We start from the raw sequence: 20,003 nt of genomic DNA on the forward strand, positions 1-20,003 counted from the left end.
GTGATGTCCACTTAAACGGATGCTTAATGTCAGTAGAGACTCTCAGCATCTCCACAGGCCCTGTGTTAAGCTGGATTTCTGCCTTTCCTCTCAAAACAGATAAAAGCATCTGCCCATCCAGCAGGGTGGTGGGGGGTAAGGAGTTCATTTTGTCAGAAATACATCAAATAAAAATGCTCCTTGCCTCTGTGCTTACACAGGTTTGTAAGCACTATAGGTTAACATTCCATTGATGAAACTGGAATGTGCTCAGAATAGTTCTAACTCTGTGGGGGAGTTGGGAAGGGTGATTGTAGACGGGGGAGAGCAACATAAATATATGTGAATAAACAACCAGCCTCAGCACCTAATTACAGTGATTTCAAAGGGGGGGGGGAGGGATGTTACACAGTACAGCTAGGCTGGATTGGAGAGGTAGGAAGGGAGGTTTTTTTTGTTTCCTTATCTTTGCAGTGTAGATGTATAATTTTTTGTCCATTATCTGTAAAATTGCTTAGGTTATCCAGTTTGGCCTTCTGTAAAAAATTTTTTACGAGAGATCTGAGCTCAGCGATATCCTAATGAAACACAAATTTCAGCTTTTTGGTTGTGGTTATATAATTAAATAGTTCACATCTACCAGTTGCTCATTTTTTTTCTAGTAATATCAATCAATACTGAACAGAAGAAGTATTAATCACCACTACAAAAGCAGATATTTCCTTAACCTGAATTTCTAGTCACCATCAATCTAGTAGAATAAATTCCAACCACTAAGGTAAAGAATTCTAGAATTATGTCAGCAAATCAAGGATAAATAAAACTCGGCCATTGAAATGGTAGAAGTGATTGAAAAGTATCTTCATCAAATACAGAACAGAATATATTTTACAATGATAGTCATAAATTAAAGGTTTTTCCCTTTGTACAAAGTTAGTCTCACATCCGAAATTGTTTTTAGGAACTGAAAGTTCCAAAGCTTTCTGGTCTATTCAGGTAACAGATTTTTTTAAAGGAAAATGAATAAACATTTTGTTTTTCATACCATGTTTGTTCCTATTTGGTTTCAGAATGTTTACAGGGATTCATAAAATAGAAGATAACAAAAGCTCCCAGGAAGAAATGGAGAAAGTTAGAATCACAATAGGTAGGATCATGTAATAGAGGATGAGGCTAAGACTCTTGTGCCTTAAGAGAGAGTCTAGGTGTCCACAGTCCAGTATGGTGACTAGAGCCGCATGTGTCTTCCAGGCACTTGAAAGGTGCATGGTCCGGATGGAGATGTGCTGGACCTGCAGAACGCACACCGGATTTCAGTGACTTCATATCAAAGTAAAAATAATCTCGGGGTGCCTGGGTGGCTCAGTCGTTAGGCGTCTGCCTTCGGCTTGGGTCATGATCCCGGGGTCCTGGGATCGAGCCCCACATCGGGCTCCCTGCTCCGTGGGAAGCCTGCTTCTCCCTCTCCCGCTCCCCCTGCTTGTGTTCCATCTCTCACTGTGTCTCTCTCTGTCAAATAAATAAATAAAATCTTTAAAAAAAAAAAAATCTCAGTATCTTTTTCATATTGGTTATTTGTTGATAGGATGTTTTGTATATTTTTAGTTAAATAGGAAATGTTATTAAAAATAATTTCATCTGTTTTTCCCTTTTTAATGTTGCTACTAGAAAATATGAATGTACATAAGCTGCTCTTAGTTGTGATTCATGGTCTTTTTGTGACCCCGTGCTGTCTGGGAGGAGGTAGGTTTGATGTCCTCTTGTGGGGGTAGAGTGGCTCCACGAGTGCCTGTATCTGAGTAGCGAGCTTGGCTGGGAGGTAAGCTGAGAGCATGCCCAGAAGTGGACCAAGAGGCGCCTCCTCAGCAGTTTGTTTTGAAGCTCATCCTATATCTATGTGAATGGGTAATTAAAATTTGTTTGAAAATAGAAAAATATGAGATGTATATATTTTTAAATTAGTACATAAGATGCTTTTTAGCAGGGAAGAAAGATTAAGCATACATAAATATTGAGGAGTATTATGGAAGGTACTATTTTTTCCAGACAAATGGAGACTTGGTCTCTTTGTTCATTGTCTTCCTAATTTAGTAAGGCAAGGAGTATCCTCTTAAAATATCTATAGTTAACCTATTAATTAATTGAGATTATTCCCCACACTCTGCTTTAATTATCTTTGGTAAATAAAATCTTCAGTAACTAGTACCTACAAAATTAATCTAGAAAATGTGTAAATAAATACTAAATAGTGTGTCATTCTTTAAAATAAGCCCTACTTATCTCTAAGTTGGGATGAATATGTATGAAGTACATATTCTTGTTTGCTGTGGCTCCTTAAGGAGAAAAGTGTATTTAATTGAGTCTTTCTACTTAATGATTTCAGTAGTCTAATGATTTAAGTCAACATGCATCTTATTTATGCATATATGTATGTATTCATGTACTTAACTTATCTCACATACACTTATTTAGCACTAACTTTGTGCCAGGCTCTCCAAGAAAATCAGTACATGTTTATCTAAACATAACTGACACATAGAGCTTACTCTGAGTCTGGCCCTGTTCTAAATGCCTTGTGTTTATTAATGCATTTCTTCCTATAGCTGTGAGATAGGCAGAGTTATCCATGTTAAACTGAAGCATAGAGGAGTTAGGTAACTTAATCCAAGTTCACACAGCGCTTACGTAGAATCACTGGGAACCAGACCTTGCGGCCTGGTGGCTTGAGTCCATGCTCTTATTTAAGCTGCGTAAAATAGTTTGTTCTACTTACTTTTGTCTTCCGGGTGCGTTAGCTGGACTTGCCCAGACGGCGATGTTGTCTTTTCTGGGGTGCATAGAAGCTTTTCATAACTACCTGGGAATTCTGTCATGAGAGCGATGGGGGTCATTTAAGAGCTTATTTCCAGAGGCAGGGTATTTATTACAGCTCTTTGTGAATTTATGATTGGCCATGTGGAATAGTGGGTGGGATTATATGAATTATGCAAAATAGCCTTACATAACAGCCCTAGTTAATATTAATACTAAACTCAGGCTGTGACCTGGAAATGTTGTGGATATGCAGTTGTTTTTCCTCCCTTCCTTATTCTTTATACATGGTTCAGATTTTGTCATTTTGTCATTTCATTATCATCACTACCATAAAGTCTATGAAGTTCTTTGGTAGTTTGGCTTTTTGAGAGATCAGTTGGATGAAGAATATCCATCCATAGATCCTCAGAATTCTGTAGGTGTGGCCCGAAGCTATTCTGTTGAACTAATTTGCTTCCATGCTTTATAAGAGATTGTGATATAAATTTGGTCTTAAGCTTTCATTTTCATTTCTCTGAACGGTCCTTGAAAGAAGTACTCTACAATCTAATGGACCAAGGACGAATCAAATTAGATTGCCCCCGTGCCCTTTTTTTTTTCTTTGAAAATGTGTTTGAGAAACAAATAATATGGGAAATTATATGTATTTTGCTTGCTTACCCGGTTACAGGAATGGCTGTGATTAAAGCTTTATCATGATTTCAAAATACCCCTCTCCCCTCTCTTTTAAATAAATATATTTTTGTCATATAAAACAGCGGAAAGGTCAACAACTTGACATAGTAGTCCTCAAAATGGAACCTTCTCATTTCAAAGGTGTCCTTTAGAATTTTATGTCTGAAAGGGCTCCTGATTACATATATCCATACACGCAATAGGTATTTACTATATACCTTCCTACTCCTGTACAGGCCCCGTGACAACAGTGTTAGTGAGTAAAAGGCATGACCTGCCTTCTCCTGGAGCTTCCAATCTATGTGTTCCAATATACTGTAGTAAAGGTAAGGTAGGAATTACAAAGGCCTAAGAAAAACGCCATATAATACACCATATTTGGCTATCTTGGAATTCGAGAGTTCAGTGACTGTAAGGTTCTAGTCTAGTGCTCTAAATTTTCCAGGTGGAAAAGTGAGATCCAAAGTTGGGATGTGACTCTTTTGTGAGAGATAAGTGGAACCAAGCAAGAGCCCAGGGCTCCTTGGGGTCATTGCTGTAAAGAGAGATCAGAGATCAGGCCCTTTGTGTTATGTACATGTTAAATACTTGTATACTAAACATTCCAGGAGCATCTTTGCTTGATAAATGAGGAATCTGTCTCCATTAACCTGCTACTTTTTAACTCCTACCATTCCGTAGGTACTTAACCCACAAGCACAAAACTAAAGTTATGATTTATTCAAAGACCTTGCTAAGATTTACAGTTTTAATTGAAATTATTTAAATTGTGGCTCTTTTTTAAGTGATCGACAAGTCAATGATGAGTATCTAGAGATAGCTTCAAGGTACAGAAACAGATCTCAGAATCCACAGGAGAGGGACGTAAATGCTAATTATAAATTGACTTTAATTCTTGGTTTGTCATGGCTGCCTGCAGGTGTGTGTCTTGGCTGTGGGCTGTTCTCAGGGCCTCATTTGTATTTGAGGTTTACTTTAATAATATTGCCTCCCAAAAGAGCTCTTTTTTAATCTCTTACTTTCAGTTCTTTTCCTAGATAAAGGAAGAAAGTAATTGGGAGATGAATGTAATTATTAATTCTTTAGGTTACTGAAGATTAAAGTTTTGTTTGTTTGGTCTTCCCACTTATTTTCTTGGAAGTCAGTTTTGAGAATACGGTGCCTTCTGGCCTTCTGAACTGGAAGATGGACAGGTGTTCATTTTTGTTAATTATCATTCCCCCCCCACCGCCACCACCATCACCACCACCATTACTCACTTGGCCTTCTGGATGAATTAATGCTCTCTGCATAGAGAGCTAATGTTACTCTCTGTATTTGCATTGAAGAACTGCTGTCCCACTCCTGTCTGCTGAGGTAGAGGCTTGGCTTTGGCAGGTGTAACCTTGAGATTCACTTAGTTCATTTATAAGCAAGGATGAATGTTTCCATTGTAATAGAATTGTGGGCTTGAGCTTGTTAAGTGGATCAGGTGAGAACACAGATATGTGGACCTCTTTCCTCACTTCCACATAATGTTTGACTTCCCACCAAATGCCCCCAATTCCACCATATTCTGTGGCTATGCCCTTTTTAATCTTAGCCCTGAGTTCCTTTACATTCCATGATATGGGCACCCTTGAGGTTTAGCTCCTGTACACTGCCAATTAACTGTGTGATTTTGCCATGACTTAAACAGATATCCAGGGGCTCTCCTGGCTCTCTTCCTGCTTCTATAAGTTAGTTGAGGGCCTTGCCAGTATAAAGAGTTCCAGGGTGTGTCACTGCAGACAACTTGGGGGCAAGCTTTTCCTCTCCAAGGGATTTGAGTCAGCCATCCTTCTGTTTGTAGCCCCTCTCGTTCCTTGTCCTGTCTTTGGCCTGTATTAACTCTGGCCAGCTGCATACAGGGAAACTATTAAAACCTCTGTGAAAGAGGGACTAGTTCTTAAACCCCATCCCCGCCCCTAGTCTGATCATATCCCTCATAGGTACCCATCTCCTTAGCTTTAGACAAGTTGATGAGACCTAGCAATAATTCCGGTATATACACCTGACTTTAGGGGCCTTCTGTATATTCTTTTCTTGTCTGTCTTGTTGTGTTATGACAGTACTTCTCATAAGAAAGATTTACCTTACCTCCAGTCCTTATTTGGCTTTCTCTCTGGTAGGGCTCCCTGTTGCTTTTAAACCATGATTTAGATGGAGCGTTCAAGTGAGTGATCTGACAATCCGAATTTTGAGGCAGCTGTCCTTTTCAAAATTTCTGTATTCATTTTTAAAATGAGTTTTTGAGGAACAGACAGTTTGAAAGGATTTTAATCGTGCTCACCAGCACTGTGGCTGAACTTGATGTCTATGCAATATGCTGTCTTTAAGCTGATCAGGGGGAACTAAAGACATGTTTAGAAAACGAGATTCTATAGACTTTCTGACTACGAGGATGGCTTCAGGATGCTTGATCCAGTGTATTTTCTTCCATGCAGATATATAAACCTTGGCCATGGCCGAAACCAGGCATGTACCTTAAAAACAGACACTACCTTGTTTATTAATGGATACCACATACTTGTTTCTTCTTAAATGTTTTCATAAAGATCATTGCTTAGTATGTCCATATCCATATAATGTATATTAGGATTAGACAACTTTCTCATTTTAAGTTCCTAGCTTCCTAACCTATTTGTACACATACCCTTTTCTTCATTCGAAATTTAAAGTTTTTCTAGTCCATTCAATCCTTTTGTTTCCCAAAATTTCCTAACTTCAACTGTATTGGTCCTGTGTGTAGTTAGCTGTGTCATTTTATTTACATACTGTGATACTTGTCCCAAGCATCCTTGTGACTGTCATCTTGTTTGTTCTCCTTGATGTTTCTTAACTTGGTTCTGGAACAGTTATGGTAGACTGAAATTACATGCAGTTTTTCTGTAGAGGCATTTCATATTTTAAAAAACAGATCTTCAAGGGAGTCTGAAAAGGTTAAAGAACTGCTTTACATAATGTTATCTAGGACTCCTGCAGGAATATTGCCATCCTCTTTTCTGTCAAGTTGTAATATCCGTGGGACCTTAAATGTTTGGCCATTTGTCTTTCTCTTTTGGTATCAGTCTTTTAATTTTTTTTTTTTTATTTGATAGAAAGACAGCAAGAGAGGGAACACAAGGGCGGAGTGGGAGAGGGAGAAGCAGGCCTCCTGCCGAGGAGGGAGCCTGATGCAGGACTCGATCCCAGGACCCTGGGATCATGACCTGAGCCGGAGGCAGACGCTTAACGACTGACCCACCCAGGCGCCCCAGTCTTTTAAATTTTTAGAGCAGTTTTAGGTTCATAGCAAAACCAAACAGAAAATAGAGAGTTCCCATTTATGCCCTACCTCTCCACAAGAACAGCCTCCCCCACTGTCACCATCCCCCACCTGAGTGGTACATTTGTTATAATTGATGAACCTTCATTGATATATCACCACTTAAAGTCCATAGTTAAATAGGGTTCACTCTCGGTGTTCTACTTTCTCTGGATTTTGAGAAATGTATGATGGCACATGTCCATCATTATTGTATGATACAGAATAGTTTCCCTTCCCTAAAAAATCCCCTGTGCTTTTCCTCTTCATCCCTCGCTCCTCCCCCTGACCCCCAGCAACTGCTGATCTCATTGTCTTTATAATTTTGCCTTTTCCAGAATGTCATATAATTGGAACCATACAATATGTCAGTTTTTTTCAGGTTGGCTTCTTTCTCTTAGCAATATGCATTTAAGATTCCTCTGTCTTTTTATGGCATGATAGCTCATTTCTTTTTAGTGCTGAATAATACTCCATTATCTGGATGTACCACAGTTTGTTTATATGTTCATCTACTGAAGGACACCTTAGTTCCTTCCAGATTTTGGCAGTTATGATTAAAGATGCTATGAACATGCTTATCCAGGTTTTTGTGTAGACATAAGTTTCAACTCATTTGGGTAAATACCCAGGCGTGTGATTGTTGGAACGTATGGTAAAATATGTTTAGTTTTATAAGAAACCACCAAACTGTCTTTCAGAGTAGCTATGCTGTTTTGTATTCACACCAGCAGTGAATGAGAGTCCTTGCTGCTCCACATCCACGTCAGCATTTGTTGTCAGCATTTAGATTTGGGCAATCCTAATGTAGTGGTAGCTCAGTAGTTTTATAATTCATATTTCCCCAGTGATATACAATGGAGAACATCGTCACCATCTGAAGGTCTTCTTGGGTGAGATGTCTAGGTCTTCAGCCCATTTTTAAATCGGTTGTTCATTTTCTTACTATTGAATCTTAAGGCTTCTTTGCATATTTTGGTTAGCAGTCCTCTGTTAGATAAGGCTTTTGCAGATATTTTCTCCCAGTCTGTGGTTCAGCTATCTTTCAATTGTTGTTTTTTAAAATGTTCAGGCCAGGGGTGCCTGGGTGGCTCAGTTGTTAAGCGCCTGCCTTTGGCTCAGGTCATGATCCCAGGGTCCTGGGATCGAGCCCCGCATTGGGCTCCCTGCTCCGCGGGAAGCCTGCTTCTCCCTCTCCCACTCCCCCTGCTTGTGTTCCTGCTCTCGCTCTCTGTCAGATAAATAAATAAAATCTTTAAAAAAAAAAAAAAAAAAAAGTGTTCGGCCCGGAAAATCAAACTGGGCGAGGTGATCTTTCACAACCGGGCAGGCACATGTGGCTGCTAGTGAGCTGTGTTGCAGACTCTCAACCTTAACTTCCTTGATTCTTTATTTGCAGGTCAATGTGACTGTGGACTACATTAGACCAGCCAGCCCAGCCACAGAGACGGTGCCTGCCTTTTCAGAGCGGACATGTGCCACTGTCACCATTGGAGGAATGTGAGTGTCCTGGCCAGCAGGGACTCAGCCAGAGCTGCAAGTTGTCCTCAGTCACCTCTCTCCTTTCTTTTCTCCCTGATGTGCTTTCTGTTGCTCTTAACACAGTGCTGCTTAATTATTATGTCTGTGTAGTACTTTACATTTGCAAAGCATTTTATAATCATTCATTAGCTAATCATATTCTTTTATTGTTTAAGATTTACTGGGCTCTGTGTGCTTGGCACTATATAGCATACATTATTACTATTAATAATGCCATTTATTGTCAGGCCCTAGGTACTATCCAACATTAGGTGGAAAAATTATCTGCACATTCGTTTAGGAAGTTCAATTATAGACAACCCCCTTCCCCCCCAAAAAAAGGGAGGGCAGGGGAAGAAGAAGGGTTCATTGGACATTTTCTTTATACAGATGTATGTTTTCATTAGATGATGGGGCCTTTCTCTTTTGTGCTGGCCATATCCTGTTCTGTTCCAAAGTCTCTTGGGAACTTGGTGGATGAACAGTTTTTCAAGGGAGGTATCTGACGGGGGAAGGAGGAAGCCTGCAGCCTGCTGGGCCATGCTTCCACAATGAATATTAAAACAGTCAGTCAGTCCCCAGTAGCAGTTCTTAACTCTGCGTAAAATATACCAATGTGATCATTGTTTCCATTTCTTTTTTTTTTTAAAGATTTTATTTATTCATTTGAGACACATAGATACAGAGAAAGAGCATGAGCAGGGGAGAGGCAGAGGAAGAGGGAGAAGCAGGCTCCCCGCTGAGCCAGGAGCCCGATGTGGGGCTTGATCCCAGGACCTGGGATCATGACCTGAGCTGAAGGCAGATGCCTAACCATCTGAGCCACCCAGGCGCCCCAGTTGTTTCCATTTCTAGTTAACAATCTTAAGTGCTGTTTGTTACCAAACTGTTATTTTTCTTCTCTTTTAAGGGGGCATAGTGGAGGAGAAGGAAAGAATAGGTTTCCCATCAAAACAGGGATTGTCTTATTGAAAGTACAATGGAGCCCATTAGGAGAAATACCTCTAAGCGACAGCGTGCCTTTGAAAGGAAAGAAGATCTTGCAGCTAATGTACCTTCCAGAAGCTCTCATACCAAAGAGGAACCTTTTCTGCTCGTTCGCTATCACACTTCGGCAATAACTATTTTTGGTCACTGTTATCACTCCCTATATTTATATAAACATTACTGTTCACACAACAGAGACTTTGTGGAGAGGAACTCAATACAGGCTTTTGTTGCCACTACCTTAATACCATCACAAGTGACAGGCTTCATTAGAAGTAGAATCTTGACAAATCAGATAATATTTTTGACATGGGAGAGACTAGGACATATTTTGGTCATTTTCCTGTCTGTATAAGTCGCAATAATGATTATTATCACTTTGTCACTACTTCTTAGGAGCTTGGATGCATGCTACTCTATTATGGAGAGCTGGAAAGTTAGTATTCCTATATATTACAATTTTAACTGTCACAAACAAGGAGTCATATCAGTAAATAACTGTTCCTGCTATCTAATATACTGGTACAAGCAACAGTGTCACTACTGTAAAAATCTACATCTTTATTATTTTTGTAGATGGTTTCCACCCATGTTTAACAGTCCGTTAGAGTAGGTTATTTCATTTAGTTACCACTGAGGTATATTCTTAAAGTAAATTCACACTGCTTAAAATCTACATAACCTGAGTGTGTTACAGAGCTTTTTCTTTTTATAGGACAATTTGAAACAGCTAGCTTAAAAATTCCATAGTAGGGTGTTGTGGGCATGCTCCATGCCACGAAACCTTGAGGTTCTGACTGTGTTGATCTTGGCTTTGATGGAGATTACTCCTTCAGGCTACCATGCCTCTCTGCAAAGGTTAGGTGACTCTCTGTTCCAACCAAGGTTTTGGTCAGATTCTCAAGCCGCCTTTATAAGAAAGTATCAATCTTTTTTTCAGTTTGGTTGGTTAACACAAGTTGATGGGTCTTAATTGACAGAAAGCATTGACTATCTGTATACTTCAGGTTCATGCCTGGGATGATAACCTTGACCTTTCTCTACCTCTCAGTTCTTTTTTTTTTTTTTTTTTTAAGATTTTATTTATTTGACAGAGACACAGCAAGAGAGGGAACACAAGCAGAGAGAGTGGGAGAGGGAGAGGGAGAAGCAGGCTTCCTGCCAAGCAGGGAACCTGATGCAGGGCTCGATCCCAGGATCCTGGGATCATGACCTGAGCCGAAGGCAGACGCTTAACCATCTGAGCCACCCAGGAGCCCCTACCTCTCAGTTCTTGTAACTGGATTATAAGAAATACTATTTTTGTATGATTTACCAAAGTATTTACCAGTGTATTGATTCTTCTAGATACCTAAATTGTCTCCTTGATTAGACCAGCCTAGCAGGGTGCCTGGGATGCATTATGAGTTTCTTCATAGAGTTGTTTCTACTAAACTAGACTTTGTGAAACAACTGCTGGGCTGCCTTCAGGAGAAATAACTGAGATTTACGGATACTTTTGAGACAAACTCTCACTAGACCGTAAGCTCCCTAAAGATAGGGATTTTTGTCACATTCCCTGTTGTAGTCTTAGTATTCAGTATATGGTAGGAGTTTCAATAAATTTTTGAATTATTTGTTTATTATATTGCAGAGTGTCCCTTTATGAAGCTTAACAGGGAATACTGGGACACTTGTTTCTATTGAGCCCTGATTTTGTTGTTATGTAATCAATACTGGAGAAGTTGTATTGGATAGTTTTCCTTTTTTGTTTGGTTATTGGGACGTCCTTGCCAAAGATAGGCTGTTTCTGGAAGAAGAACATTTTAATGCTGCTTATGCTTTTTATGTTCCATTTGTACTCATAGCTTCCTTGCCTTGATTTTACTTTTACTTTTGCCTTGATTTTGTTTTTATTCTTGTGAATTTTCTGTACTTTTGCAAATCATTCCAAATAATATTATAAAAAAGTTGAATGAATAAATAATGTTCAAATACTCAGCTTTATAGTCAGAATTTAGGTATACTAACAGCCTTTTTTAATTATTCAAAAACACTGTCTAGAGAAGGGATTTTTTTTTAATCTAAAATATTTTCGGGGCGCCTGGGTGGCTCAGTCGTTAAGCGTCTGCCTTCGGCTCAGGTCACGATCCCAGGGTCCTGGGATCGAGCCCCGCATCGGGCTCCCTGCTCAGCGGGAGGCCTGCTTCTCCCTCTCCCACTCCCCCGCTTGTGTTCCCTCTCTCACTGTGTCTCTCTCTGTCAAATAAATAAATAAAAAAAATCTAAAAAAAAAAAAAAATAAAATAAAATAAAATATTTTCATTTCATTTTAAACATAAGAATGTACAAATATTTCCAAATCTTTGATATATGGGCAGAGTAGGTTAACTATTTCATAACCTGATAAATTGCATAACTTCCTCTTTAGAATAAGTACTTAAAAACACTAATTAATGAAACCCTAGATTTTTGTGATTTACATCACCCTCATTTATTTTGTAGCCATTTGAAAGCCATTCATCTTATTAAACCTTTTAAAAGTATTCATCTGTTTTCATAAACACACATTTTTTTATGTACTCCTTTTTCAGTTATTAATAAAATATTTAATGGAGTACATAATTAAAAATAACAAGGACAACAAGTATAAATAGTTATGGGATCAGAAACAAATGGCTCAACAGGTTGGGGCAGAAGTGCACAGGTATGTCTGAGTGGCGCTCATTCATTCTGATTGGCATCAGCTGAAATCCTGGAATGTACAGGTCAGGTCAAGGAAGGTCATTTAGGAGAGCTCCTGTAGTAATGCATCATCTCTCTGAAAGACAGTCTTTGTTCAAGCTGGTAGAAATGTTGCAGAATTAAGAACTCATCCAATCCAAATTATGCCTATCAACCTCTGTAGGCTTACGCCAAAATACGGGCTTTTATAGCATCTAGAGGCTTTTCCCGTTCCAAGAGATCAGCTGGGCTCCTCTAGCTATGGAAAAGCATGTCTCAAGCTGCTGATCACAGGGTAATAAGGAGGGGGAGGCAGATGAGATGGAGTCTCTTGCAGTTATATCAGAGCAGATTTTTTGGTGTATTTCACATGTCAAACTGTGTGAATTGTCTGTATCCTCAATACGGTTCAGTCTAGTCCTTCTGTTTTTCTTTTTTGTGTAGGGGAGGGAGTTGAGTCACAGGATCTCTGTGAGGTACCTCTGGTGTGACAGTCTTCTCTTCTTATCTCTTGCCCTCTAGAGAATCAATGAAAACGAGGTTCATCATTCCTCTAATAGTTAAAATTTTTTTCTTGATTAACTTCACTGTAGAGTTGGCAAGAGTTGTTATCTGTTAATCAAAACAGTTTAAATAAAAAATAAAAAGATCAAACTTAGAGTTGTTTCTCATTCTCTGGCTCCCGGGCTGGGAATTAGCTGAGCCTTTTAGGCTTGGTTTGTGACATGAAGCTGTCAAGATGGCGCTTCCTGTTAATTACTTTTTATTGTATTTAAGACACTTAAATAACTCTTCTTGTGATTTAGTCTTCTGTGTAATTAGCTTCAGTGATTAAAATCTCCTTCTTTCTTTATTGTCAGAGCCTTCTTGAGGAGTGAGATTTTTCCGGGGTGACCTTTCTTGTGCTGGACTTCCAATTACTTGAAGCTCTAGTTTGGCAAACCCATATTATAATGTATTAACGGGTCGCTCACTCTTTCTGCATGTCACCTTTTGCAAGAAAGGTGTTAACATTTGTTCACATTTATAAGGGGGCATCTAAAAAATACAACTCTAGGGTTAAGCCTCACATACTCACATTCACATTTAGCACCACTCCAGCCCTGGAAAACTGTAACAGATCCAGCAGTTATCACTTAAGATGTTTCCCCAGTGTTTCTCATGTGAAGTATTCCACAATGGTGGGAGACCATTGACAGGACCTGTTTTGGGAAAGAATGACATAGAGATGAAACTGTAGAATAGGAATAATTGGAAAATGGCCTGTTTTTGTACAATGTCATATTTTGAGGGGGGGTGATTTTTTTTTCCCTAACATTCGTTTTGAAACCATGTTTCCCTCTACTACTTTCCTACCTTGCCCTTTGGCTGTCTGCTCCTTTGATGCCCACACAGGTATGAGGCCTTGCTGCCAGAGGTATTGTCGAAGATCTTTTGGACTTGGGACATCTTAGTTACCTCTTTGTTCTAATGACAGTCATCCAGCAGCCACAAAGCCATCCTTTTGAACTTTCTTTCTTTTTTTTTTTTTAAGATTTTATTTATTTATTTGAGAGAGAGAATGAGAGAGAGAGAGCAGGAGAGGGAGGAGGGTCAGAGGGAGAAGCAGACTCCCTGCCGAGCAGGGAGCCCGATGCGGGACTCGATCCTGGGACTCCAGGATCATGACCTGAGCCGAAGGCAGTCGCTTAACCAACTGAGCCACCCAGGCACCCCCTTTTGAACTTTCTTTATGTCTCTCTGGATTCTTCATAGATAGAGCTTGTCTTTTATTATATTTATGTAAACCAGGCAATCACACTTGCAAGGGATGAGACTTCTGCTGCTTCTTTTTCCTTTTTCTCTGGTTCCAGTTTGCAGGAATACTTCTTTCCTAAAGTCTTCTATAAGTGACTGAAGCTTGAAGTCAGGTCTAGTCCTTCTTCTAGAATAATCCTTTTTGAATCCTAGTTTGGTTTTTCTCAGCCACAGTAGGAATAAGTGTCCTACAGTCCCCAGCTTTTCTGGCTTGAGTGTTTTTCTGTAGCTTTAAGGCTTTCACAATCAGACCAAACCTCCTATCTCTCAAGTCTTCACATTTTAAAACATACTAATATCTGACTTTCAAGCTAAACATAGGAAAAAAAGTGGCCTCTTGGAACCAAATTTTCTGGACCTAGTGTTCTTACTTAGAGCTGCCTACAGCATCCTGAAGATACTCTTTGCACCTGAGGAAGTATGGAGACAATATTAATGTCACTGACTGGGCCACTGCCTCCCACAGATGCTCCCATGGAAGCATAGATGTTAACTTCTTAGCCATGTCTGCTTTTTAATTTTTGGACAGTTATCTTTATAGCTTTATAAATTAACACTACTGGTTTAAAAATGTTTAACTTTAAACTGTATCTATTTGCTTCCTTATGTAAAAGATGAATATTTTTTAATATTTTCACTATTATTTCCTTCCTTTAACCCCCAATTTTGTTATATTATTTAAGTTTTACTATTAGTGAACTTTATAAAGTTCAATTACTGTTTTTGATTAACTTTATAGAGTAATTCCCTCTCTGAAAGATAAAGTTAGAATGCTACCTTTTTTGGACTCCTTCCTTTTAAAAGTTTTTCTTCTGGAGCACCTGGGTCGCTCCGTCGGTTAAGTGTCCGACTTTCGATTTTGGCTCAGGTCGTGATCTCAGCTTCATGAGATTGAGCCCACCCCGTCATCTGGCTCTGCACTCAGCTGCGAGTGTGCTTGAGATTCTCTCCCTCTCCTTCTACACCCCTTCCCCTGCACTCTCTCTCTCTCTTGCTCTCTCTCAAATAAATAAGTAAAAGATTTTTCTTCTATTTCAAGATTTATTACATTACTCCTCTGTCAGAGTAATTGTCTTCTAAGCTTTGCTTGTGAGTTTAACCCAAAAAAATTTACCCTCCACCTCCACCCCATGGTAGTTCTAAGCTCCTGTTGAACCAAGTATGATAGAGTGAGAAGACCTACAGAAAAAGAAATCCTACGTCATTTTATCCCTAGAGAAATGTTAATTCCCTGTGTGTTTTTCTCTGTGTGTGTGTGTGTATGTCTGTCTCTTCATTTTGTATTTTTGTTTTTGTTTTTGTTTTGTTGTTGTTTTTAAAGTAGGCGCCACACTGGGTGTGGAGCCCAGCTTGGGGCTTAAACTCATGACCCTGAGATCAAGATTATTTCTTGGATATCTGCCAAGGGTCAAAACCCTCTGCTCTTAATAACTTTGTGGGAATCAAAGGGACAGGAATGAGGCTGGTTGATCCAGCTCTTTTGAATGTGGGTCCTGATTAATTGCTCAAATGATGTTCCCAAAGCCTCGTCGTCGCTGTGGTGCTTTGTATTTTGTCAATAAAGGCCCTTGAGGCACTGCCAATTCTCCACCTGAAATCAGATCCCATCTGCTTTCTGTCTTTCAGGATTTGTGCAAACTTTCTGATACGCTGTTAACACACTTTTCTTTTTCTCTAGCACCATTAGGGCTCTATTCTTGTCCATATCTGTCTTTTCTGTCATTTCAGTGGGACCTTATAAAGGATGTCATGTGGACATAAGTTCTCAGTCTGCCATTCTGACCTCCCTCAAGCATTCTTTCTTTATTCTTTTGGATAATGCAATTGATGTGATAAGGAGAGGGGACATTTGACATGGTTACCAATAAGCAAAAATTCTGTGTCTTTTATATGCCATTTCTCAGCACCTTTCTCTTTACAATTCCTGTGGCCGGCACAGTACAAAGTGGTAAGGTAAATAGGAATGGAGTTTTTGTAGATTCTGTTATCTCCCAGTCGTGATGCTGCCTTACAGGGGATTTGCTCCAGTTCATGCTGAGTGAATTGATTTTTTTTTTAAGTAATAAAAAAATTATATATGCAACTAATGAATCGTTGAACACTACATCAAAAACTAATGATGTACTATATGTTGGCTAACTGAACATAATATAAATAAATAAAATCACAAAAAAATTGTAATGTTTTCAGAAGTTTAGGAAATAAAGGGAAATTATCTATTGTTTAATCATGCTAATATAATAGCTTTTATGTGGGGGGTATTCCTTTTGAGTGCTGGTTATTTCTTGAGAATTGAATCTGGGAACAGGAAAATTGACTACTTGACCTTGTGTTACCATGAAGTCTAAGGCAAATTGTTATTGGGTGTCTGATAAAAGTAGGCTTTAGAGATAAACAGACATGATGTAAAACCTCAGCCCTGCTACCGGATAGCTGTGCAATCTTGGGCCTTAGTTTTTTCTTATGTAATTTAGATATAATAATCTCACATCTCATCAGGTGGTTGTGAGGATTAAATGTACTAATGCATTTAAATATTCAGCATATATACTAAGACCTAACAGTCAAGTTCTCACATCAGCTCCAAGCCTCTGAACTCGACTGGTTGCCATTGATGTTAATTTCATATTTAGCGGCTTCTGTCCTTTCTCTCTCTCTCTCTTTTCTTTTTTTAAAAGTTCATTTATTATTTATTTGAATAATCCCTATACCCAACGTGGGGCTTGAACTCATGACCCCGAGGTCAAGAATTGTATTCTCTACTGACTGAGCCAGCCAGCCCTGTCCTTTCTTTCTTTGTCCTCTCTCACACACTTCTGGCTATTTTTTTTTTCACTCAAACTTTTTAAGGATTTTTCTTGAATGTTTTTATATTTCATCCTCTTCTTAGTCTTAACATTCTTCCTGGCTAAGCTAATCCACTGATAAACTGCTACCTCACAGAATGTTCTAAGTATTAGCTTAAATAAGATATAGGAAATGCCTGGTAAGTAGTAGTTGCCTGTAGGTTAATTAAAAAACAAAACGAAATACCTCATTGGATTATGGCTTGGATTTTGTAGTAGTCCATTTTTTTTTTTTAAAGATTTATTTATGAGAGAAAGAGAGGTGGGGGAGGGGCAGAAGGAGAGGGAGACAAGCAGACTCCCTGTAGAGCGGGGAGCTTGACGTGGGGCCCAATCCCAGGACCCCAAGATCATGACCTGAGCTGAAATCAAAAGTCAGACACTCACCCAACTGAGCCACCAGGAGCCCCTTTAGTAGTCCATTTTTATTGTCCCATGCCAGGCCCTTCAATTGGATTTATCTCTTTTCTCACTTTTTAAAAATTACCATGATGGCTAACTTATATCCATTTTTCCTCTAAATCTTTTTTTTTTAAGATTTTATTTATTTATTTGACAGAGAGAGAGCACACAGGTAGGCAGAGCGGCAGGCAGAGGGAGAGGGAGAAGCAGGCCCCCCACTGAGCAGAGAACCGGATGTGAGACTCGATCCCAGAACCCTGGGATCATGACCTGAGCCGAAGGCAGACGCTTAACCGACTGAGCCACCCGGGCGTCCCTCCTCTAATTCTTAAACGTATACTGTTAATACAGTAATGATTGATAAGTACTTGCATAAAGGTACAAGTGGCATTCATAAGTAAGTTTTCATGTTTCAAGAAGTTTAATGCACATACAGTTTATCCCTTAATAAAAGTAATTTATTGAAAACATCTTGGCACCTGAGTGGCTCAGTCGGTTAAGCGGCCGACTCTTGATCTCTGCTCAGGTCTTAATCTCAGGATCCTGCATTCAAGCCCCATACTGGGCTCCACACTAGGCATGGAGCCTACTTTAAAAAATAAATAAATTAAAAAAAATATCTTTCAAAGCAAGAGGTGTGCTAACAAGCAACCTATCTGGATATAGTGCTATAGTTAGTGATCTGCCTATCTACATACCTGAAGTGGTTAAAAAGGCAGAGGACTACTAACCTTAAGTGTTTTAGGAAGTGCTATTACGTGCCCCCCCCTCCCCCCCCGCCCAAAGTGTTCTACTGAAAGTTGTATTTTTGTTTTTTAAGATTTTATTTATTTGACAGAGAGAGCACAAGCAGAGGGAGAGAGAAGGAGCAGCAGGCTCCCTGCTGAGAAAGGAGCACGATGTGGGACTCGATCCCAGGACCCTGGGATCATGACCCGGGCCGAAGGCAGCTGCTTAACTGACTGAGCTACCCAGGCGTCCCTGGAAGTTGTATTTTGTGAAACTTACTGAATGACCCTCTCTGTTGTGATGTTCTTGTGAATTTTTGTGCCATTAGTAAAAATGTTTACAACAAGTGGAACTTGGAGAGAGGAAATAGTTGGACCTTTAAAGTCAATGCGTATGATAGAATTTGGAGATGTTTAATAACAGCATGAACTTCCCAACAGGTAAAGGAAACTTGGGACTGTCTTCTATTAAGTTTCCAGTGTGGGTTTTACATGGGGCCTTTTAGATTTCTGATATATCTGCTTACATATCAACTATGACTCAGCAAACTATTGCCTTAGTGTGAGCCTCTATTGTGTTAAAATTATGATGCATAAACCATCACATATTGGGTTGACAGCAAGGGGAATTCTGATGTACTTCTTAGACCATCTCTTCATCAACCCCCCCCTCCCCGCCCCATCATGTTGGCATTGATTGCAAAATCACTTTTTTTCTTTCAGAAGCAGCTATACAGAGCATTTATTCTTGTCACCACTTCCTCAAAAACCTCCCTCTGGAACTGTTCCTTCACTTGTCCCTTAGCAGAGCCTGTGGCTGTGGAGAGATCAGGCCATTGAGTGAGGGTTGACCACAAAGGCTCTGTAGTGGTTTACTGGGTTTCAAAGCCAGGGACCAGAATAACCCTGCCCTCCCCAAAGAGTAGGAGAGAAGAAGAAATTTCAAAATCCTCAGCCTTTTTGTGGGGCTCATTTGTTGCTTATATTAGAGCTAAGAATCATCTAGTGAAAAACTATTACATCTTCTAATTCTTAGAGAAAAATGTTGAGCACCAGAAGACTGTTGGTTTTGACTTAGTTTTATAAGTGGAGACTCATTGCTAGAGCTTTTACTTGCAGAGATTCTGAAAGCAGTTAAGTCTAAAGCAGTTACATATTCTAAACCACAGCCACACTGACACTGGGCTTGGTCTAGTTGCTAATGGATTCTGGGGCATAAGAGCACCACTTTCCTGTTCCCGTGGTGCCCACTGGCTGGGTTGTGGACTGTAAACTATAACAGGACAGATAGTGGAATTCTTTACTGGGCCCTTTTTTTCTTTCTGACCCATATGACAAAACTTCTCTTGAGCTTCCATCCTAAGAAGCGACCTGTGCCAAGATAATTTTCTTCTAATTTCTCTAAAATGATTGGGTTTTCTAAAGGAACATAGAGTTAGTTACTCTGCCACTTAGCAGTGACTTTGGAGCAGGATGACAACCTTCCAGAAGCTAGGGTATTATTTTGAACTTCTTCCTCTAAACAAAGCATTGTTTATGTCTCTCAACATTTGCATAGATTATAGAGGACTTGAAAATGACTCTCTGGGGCTACCTCATGCCCATTTTGGTCTTTACTAGACCTCTGCGATTTGGCTGGTTCTACTTTCACTGTCAGAGCAGATCATTCCAGATGCCATTATGTAATTTTCTGTCTTGGGGTGTGTGTTTGTGTGGGCGGGTGGTTTTGTTTTGTTTTTAAGTGGTGTTTAATGTCAGGCTAATAATAGACTGGGTACGTAGGCCTGGTTTTGTCATAATGGCCACGAGTTTGCTTATTTGTCCCTTATTCCCCTGAGAGGCGGAGAACTCCCCCCTCCCCAAGTGATGCCTACATTTTGGAGGGGGTTCATCACAGCTGCCTAGAAAATGCCGCATGGCAACTGGCAGTTCTGTTCTGAAGAGACAAAGATGAGGAATCTGAGGAATCCTCTCTGGTTGCTCTCACAACCTATTACTTGTCTTCCTGTGACCTAAATTGAACCAATAGGAATGAATTTGCTGTTCCTGAACCAGTTCCAAAAATTGGTCTATGCTTAGGTTCTTGTTCTTTAGGGAGTGCCAGGTTCGTTAACACATTTATGATGCTGGGGCCTTAAGTTGTGTTAGGTCACTCTTGGCCCTTGAAATTTGGAAAAAGAGAGTATATTAGTTGAACTTTTCTGTCTGTGTACTTTTCCTCAAAAT

The 20,003-nt window shown here is 39.6% G+C and overlaps 1 protein-coding gene across 1 annotated transcript in view; it reads left to right on the forward strand.

The window, feature by feature from the left end:
- SND1 (staphylococcal nuclease and tudor domain containing 1) overlaps positions 1-20,003 on the forward strand; it is a 407,329-nt gene that overhangs the window by 175,171 nt on the left and 212,155 nt on the right. Inside the window, exon 12 of the mRNA XM_035021050.1 lies at positions 8,193-8,293. Within this exon, the coding sequence (XP_034876941.1) occupies positions 8,193-8,293 (101 nt within the window). The remainder of the gene's footprint in view (positions 1-8,192; positions 8,294-20,003) is intronic.

The sequence above is a fragment of the Mirounga leonina genome, unplaced genomic scaffold (assembly GCF_011800145.1).
Source record: "Mirounga leonina isolate KUSES-001 unplaced genomic scaffold, KU_Mleo_1.0 Mir_174, whole genome shotgun sequence".
In the NCBI taxonomy this organism is placed as follows: Eukaryota; Metazoa; Chordata; class Mammalia; order Carnivora; family Phocidae; genus Mirounga; species Mirounga leonina.